Below are 6,916 nucleotides of genomic sequence, written 5' to 3' on the forward strand. Positions count from 1 at the left end.
ATGACTGGCTGTTGGGCTGGAATGCGGGTTAGGAACCAGAAATTCTGACCAACATGGGAAACTATGAGTTAATGATCTACTAACATAGGCAGTCATGAATAAGAGTTTCAACACTAAGGAAAATGCTTAAAGTTACTTGCTTTAAAGTTAAAGGCAAGTAAATGCTAACTCCTGTGAGGTGAAAAGAAATAACATTAATTAATATCTGAATATCAGAGACGTATCTGAAATGTCATTTCAGTGGGGCTCTTCTCTTCCTCCCTTTGTTTCTGTCTCCTGCCCCTCGCAGGCAGAGTTCCTTCATTTCTCACACGTTTTTAGGAAACATTATGGAGCATGTACAGGCTTAGTGACTTTCACATGCGACTTCAATGATCTGAGGTAAATGGTAACCGTCTCAATACAGGTGGAAAGAAGATACCGAACCATCAAGTAAGAAGCTTCTGTTTTAAGGCGGAAAGATGGAAATTAAAAACAAAACAAAAAGCAGATGAAATTGCAATGAACTGTGAAGAACAAGCATAGCAAAATATTACACTCTGAATATGCCTTCCAACGAATCACCGCCACCAGAAACACCAAAAACGAACAGGTGTAGAGAATAAAATCAAACCTGAAAATTCACATTCATCAGATATCGAGACATTCAGCCAAAACTCTCACCAGAATTTAAAGTGGCCAAAATTTCATCAACTTAAAAAATAAAAAGCTTTAAAAACATACTTTAAAAATTAGATATGGTATGTTGACAAATAAACGAATAAGAGATATAAACAGCTATGAAAATACTTCAGTGCAAAGGCAATTTTAAGATTCCTAAAAAAATACATTACAAAGAATTTGTTAACTAAACATACACAGAATCTGTCCCCCCTACAGGTATTACATTTATACCCATATTAGGTTCTTAAAAACGGTTGTAAAAATGTGCACACCATTGTTTGCAGGGTCTAGTTTGGATCAGAACGGCCAAGGGCTGCCACCACACACAGAACATGGGGAGTGTCAGGAAGACAGGATGGGACGGGTGGGTGTGGTGAGGACGACCCTCAGGACGGACAGGGCACCAGACTTTCGTTACCTAGTCTTTGGTATGGTGTTCACACTTCCCCTCAATTCGTCCCACCTACTCTGTGTTCACTGTTCACTGTTCACACTGTGACTTTATCCCCTACATCAAATAAATACTTTAGGTGAAACATTATACGATCAAATTGTAAAATTTGAACTTCCAAAACTATGTAACATCCAGCATCTCGGAAGCAGACTTGGGGTTCACTGACCAACGTCCCCCAACTCCACAGCGTGAGATCGGCCAGCGGGCCAGGATGCTGCTTTTAGGTTACTTTCCGGGTGACACTTTTCTAAAAAGGCATCAGTTTTAACGTTTCAAGTTTGAATCTCACACTGAAATGTCTTCCTTATGGACCATTAAGGCTATAATGTCAACTAGGTTATTCCTAGAAATAGAAACGCCAGTGCAGGAAAGTGACAGAACTTGAACTCAGCAGCCTCCTGATGGTCTACCCACTGGACAGCACGCACAGGCAGAGGCCGAACAGAAAGCTCAGCGAGAGCTTTGGTCAGAGCTACCAGGGCGGTGGCCGCCTAGAGTGGCGATATTGCTTTTTAGAACCCACAGGCCATCTCGGGGGCAGACCCGCGCGGGCCTGTATAGATTTTGGAAGATGAACACTGCCCCTTGAGGCCACCTCTCTGTGAGGGCGCTGAAAGAGACCACCACCCTTCCCCTAGCCCCCACGAAATAGAGAGTAAACTGACACGCCTCACCCTGGGAGGCAAAGATAAATATCTCAAAACTGGTACTGGGAAAGCTTCGATGGACAGTACCGCCCGTTCCTCCTACGCGAGTACTCTTCTCTCCAAGGGAACGGGAAAGGGAGAGACATGGGAACACACACAGAGTCCAGAACACAGGGGTCACATCTCCGTCAGAGAAACAAACTTTGAATCAGACGCAACCCTAAGAATCAGCTTCAGTATGTGGAGGGTTCTGAACAAAAGCAACAGCACAGCAGGCGACTCGATGGGGGATGGATGCACGATTACTCCGGTGTCTGTGCCGCAAGCGGAGTATCAGCGGGCTCTGGAGAAGGAAGCGGCGGCCAGACCATCGGTTCCGCAGGGAGAGTCACGTCTGTGCTTCCAGGACGGTGTGGGGGTGACTGCCTCCCGCTCAGAGCTGGAGCCCATCTCCGAGCAGGCGTCCTCCTTGGGGATGCGTGTGGCGGAGATGACGGAGGGCGCAGACAGAGACCTGACCTGGGACGGATGTAGCAGGCCCTGTGCACGCCTTCTTTTTAGCAGCCCAACGAAATGCCCGAGGCCACCAGGCCTGTGGGAAATGACAACGCAGACCGCCAGCCTCCACACTCCAGACGGGTCCTGTGCCCCTTCTTCCTCCTCTGGGGGCAGAGGAACAGCACCGGCGTGCGCGGCGCACACCCGCGTGCGGTTCTTAAAGGCTTGAACTGGTGATCTGTTCGCCACCTGCCTCCCTGCAGGGGGCATGGCAGCAGGGTTTCCCGCTGGGATGGTGACAGGTGTCTGAGACACAGACCCTGGGAGGGAGGACCGAGCACTCCTTGCTCTCTGGGCACGTTAGCGTCACCTGTGTGGGGCAGATGGCCGAGGTGTGGGGGCTGTGCAGAGAGACGAAACGGCTGACTTCAAAGAGGTCCTGACTCTGGGTGGGCATGTCCTGTCGGGAAACAGAGAAGACAGAGTCAGGCCCCTCCGCAAGAATCCCACCCACGATGATCCCATGCAGTCACTGCATCGTCCTGGTCGGGGGCTCCTGCTGCAGGACACCGGTCAGCCGGCGTCCATCCAGGTGAACCGCGACAGAGGCAGCGGTGACCCTCGGTCTGGCTACGAACTCCCCTGCTGTCCCATCGCTGGGTAAAGACAATGTTGATAAAGGCCCCAGGGACCAGGTCTGAGTCCTTTAATGTCAGAGTGCCACGCCACCCCTCGGAGATGGGGCCCACGTCATCCTGACTGGCCGGCTCGCTGGCTCCCGCCTACGCTTATCTCTAGTCACACAAATGGGGCTGTGCTGTTTCTTAACAGCCCAGGGAGACCTGCGACTCATCCTAGACACCTTTACATTGAGCAGGCAGGGAGTGAGGGGCAGCTAGCAAGAAGAAATCTATTTTAAAAAAATATATTTTTATTGATTTCAGAGAGGAAGGGAGAGGGAGAGAGAGACACATCAATGATGAAAGAGAATCATTGATTGGCTGCCTCCTGCATGCCCCACAGTGGGGATTGAGCCCGCAACCCAGGCATGTACCCTGACGGGGAATCGACCTCTGACCTCCTGGTTCACAGGTCGATGTTCAATCACTGAGTGCCGGCCGGGCGAGAAGAAATCTGTTTTAAAGGAATGAGCATTCCCAGTGTGCCTGCTTTGGGGTAGAGGAGGGGGTTGTCAAATCTGAAGAACCTAGCTCAGTGTGAACACGGCTGCGTTTCCTCTCCTTGTATTTTGGGCCCAGACACAACACCAGCTTCAGCTGACAGACAACAGTGCATCCGTGCCAGACCTGCCTGGGCTACCGTCCAGCACTCCTTTTTTATTTCCAGAGAGGGCCTTTCCTGATTGACCTGTGAAGGGAAGCCGTTTCCACCACCAGGGAAGAGGAATGAGATTGTTCTGGCACACCGAGCACCGAGCACACCACGCAGGGACCTCACGCAACGGCACGTGGAACCACGTTCACCACGGCGTGTGGATGTGCACGTCGGGGATGTGTGCACATCCACGTGTGTACACGACACTCAACCATATGCAGTCCAGCCACTCTCAGGCAGGTCACTTACCTGGGACAGAAATACACGTGTGTGTGTAAAAATGATTTCCTTTTTTTGTTTGTTTTAAATGAATCTTTGTTATCAAAACGGCACAGCACAGCAAAACTTTGGAGGAAAAACAGACAGTTTGAAAGAGCACAGCACACCCAGGGGGCCTGCCAGGCAGCATGGTGGACGCCGTTACCTATCCGTGGGCTAATCACGCCTCGGCCCCGGCAAGACGTCCGTCAGCAGTGGCCTGTCCGGGCTCAGCGCGGCATCGACCGCTGTTTTGGGTTTCGAGCTCTTCTGCAAGGCGAGGAAAGACACTGAGATGGCTGCCACACGGGGAACCAAGGGAGCTCTCTGAGCCGCTGAGGGCAGAATCCGGCCGTGCAGCTGGGGTGGGGCCAGTGCCCACGAGGGCCGCTCACTAGGCCCCTCTGTGTGCATGGGGTATGTTGGCTTCACCTGGAAGTCTGTGTAAAACCCGGGGCAGATGGGCACGGGGCCGGCAGTGTGGGCATTCCCAGGGGCTCTGCTGGGGGAAAGAGGAGGTCTTCCTAACGGGAGGGAGCGGATGCAGAGAGGATGGGCCACGCGGGACAGCAGGGTCTCAGCTGAAGGGCCACCTGCCGGGCCTGCTCCCAACCCAGCAAAGGCCAGCCTCTGTCGCGAGCACAGGAAATGCTTCCAGAACCAAAAATCCTGCCACACTCAGCTGAAGGCTTCTCAAGTGCCATTTACTAGACAGCTTCCCCCCCCAAGAAAAAGAGCACCAAGGTTCCCTGAGGGGGGGATCTGTGTGCCTGTCATCCTTGTCCTTCTGCCTGTCTTCCTGTCTGCCCCATCCTTCTGTCCTCCCATCTCTCCTTTTCCTTCTGATCCTCAGCCCTGTCTCTAGTCAATAGAAGAGTCCTGCCCACGGCTAGGATCCTGAAAACTCAGGCTGCGGGTCAGCGGGGCTGGGAATACGAACACTAAGACTTTCCAGTCCGATCATATTAGTTCCTCAGTAATAGGAAGAAGATTTTAAAAAGTGAAGAACCACAGGTCTGAATTGCAGAATGTCTTCTGGGAAGGAGAAGAATGAGCTAAACAGGAGGTAGAGTTGTTGCCCTTTGAATTATATATAATTTAATTATATATAAAAATACAGGTAGCTAGAGATAAATATATATATATGTATAGACACACACATATATATATATATGAAACCTGGTGCCTGCGATGTTTTACTTTTTAATAGAACAGGTTAAAAGAAAAATAAATCCATCCATTTGAAGTACTATATGTTCCATATGAGAACTAGCCAAATGTTTATTCCTCCAAAGTTTTGCAACCATCTGGGTGGTTTTACAGCGACACCAGCCTCAGCTTGTGCGTGCCAGGAGCGCGCTGGCTGCAGGAACGCTGTGCGCAGGTGTGGGTGTGGGTGTGGGGACACCTGTGGTCACACCCCGTGTGGCTAGCCACCACAGAGCACTCAGTGACAACCTGCTCCAAGCAGCCAGAGCCTGGCTTCTGCACAGGTACAGAAGCGAATCAGCTCTCACTAAACTGCAGTTAGAGCGCTCACTTTCAGCCCAGAGCTGGCATGACTGGATCCATTTCATCAGTGGCCCTGGGACTGATTAAAGTGTCCCAATAATTCCATCCTGAGCCCTTTCAGGTATGTAGACAGAAACATGAGGCTAGGTAATTAATTCTAATTCTGATGGCACCAGATTAGGAAACTTTGATTGCCAATAACCACTTGAACTAAAAAAAAAAAAAAGTGCCATCTTCTTAGTTAAAAAATAGTGTTTAAAATGTATAGAGGAGGAGCTGTTATTTAAAGAAAAAAAGAGCCTTCCCTTGCTTTAGGTATTTTCCTATTTAAACATTTTCCTAAACTGCATTAGTAAACCATAAATACCAAATGTGTGTTCAAAGTAGCACTACTTTGAGGGAACACATGAATGTGGTATTTGGGTCCATGGGCATACAGCTGGAAAACAGACATGAGTTAATGCGTTGTCCCTCAAATCTTGTCTCTGATACAAGGCTCTGATCCAAGGCGACCGCCACAGAGAAATGCTGTGTGACTGGCTCTCCATGGCTGAGAAACAGGCTACTACAACCATTGAAAGCAAAGCAGAAAGCTTTTTCTAGAAACAATCAGATTAAAACAAAATTTAAAAAAATGAATTTGGCAGAACTTTTGACTCAAAACACATTTCTCCTGGCTCTGTCCACAGCCCAGATGGCTGGCTCAAGCACGCTGCCCTGGGGAGGCCTCAGTTTCCCTGTGTGCAGAGTGGATTTAAGAGGTGAATGTGAGCGAGGAGGTCTTGCTACCCATCCTCTTTGGGCTGCAGAGAGAAGGACAGCACTGAGGAAACCTTGCTCACATTGGGGCTTGTGTGACTTAGAAACTGCCACACCCACACCTGCATGTGTAGGAAGCACGAATTTAAGGCAGCACAGCCCGACGCGCTCGGCTGGGCCTGAGTGAAGACGCAGCCGCCCCTGCAGGTGGGATAATACTTCCAATGGACGCTGAGAGAGAAACACTGGTTAGTGGTATGGATAGAAATCACAGTCCACATGACCTTCCCGTATCCAGGTACGAGTCAGTCCTGTATTTCCTGGTGTGGTGGTGGTTATCACAGACATAGGAGCCGGGAATACCAGTGTGTTCGACAGCTCTTGCTATTACAAGTCAGCCCTCTGTTGTCCTGTGACTGTAAACTCAAACATGCAAAAAGACAGAAAGCATCACCTTGTTCCGTCAGAAACTCAGGCTGCTGGAAGTCTGAGAAAGCATAAAGATGGTGGACTGCTCGACAGAAAGGCACTGGTTCTTAGTCTGGCAGTCCCAGGAGGTTCAGGAGGGGCCGCACACATCATTAGATAAGGTAGCAGTGTTATTTAGCCACAGAGGTCAGAAGACAGAAGGGAATGAGGAAAGGGAGAGAGAAACAAGAACAACAGTGAGTCTGATTAAATGCCAACAATGTCCCACATACACCAATGCAGCGTGCTAAGCAACCGGACAATGTGGGCCACGTTCCTAACAGTCCTGCCCCCCCCCCAGCCCCCACCGTGTCCGGGGACA

The 6,916-nt window shown here is 50.0% G+C and overlaps 1 protein-coding gene across 1 annotated transcript in view; it reads right to left on the reverse strand.

Annotated features, from left to right (window-relative positions):
* Positions 1-433: 433 nt before the first annotated feature.
* The window catches only part of ATP11A (ATPase, class VI, type 11A), an 88,242-nt gene continuing 81,759 nt past the window's right edge, over positions 434-6,916 (reverse strand). The window contains exon 29 of the mRNA XM_006770679.2: positions 434-2,722. Coding sequence (XP_006770742.1) covers positions 2,480-2,722 — 243 coding nt within the window. The 3' untranslated portion in view covers positions 434-2,479. The remainder of the gene's footprint in view (positions 2,723-6,916) is intronic.

This window comes from Myotis davidii, unplaced genomic scaffold, assembly GCF_000327345.1.
Source record: "Myotis davidii unplaced genomic scaffold, ASM32734v1 scaffold242, whole genome shotgun sequence".
Lineage (NCBI taxonomy): Eukaryota > Metazoa > Chordata > Mammalia > Chiroptera > Vespertilionidae > Myotis > Myotis davidii.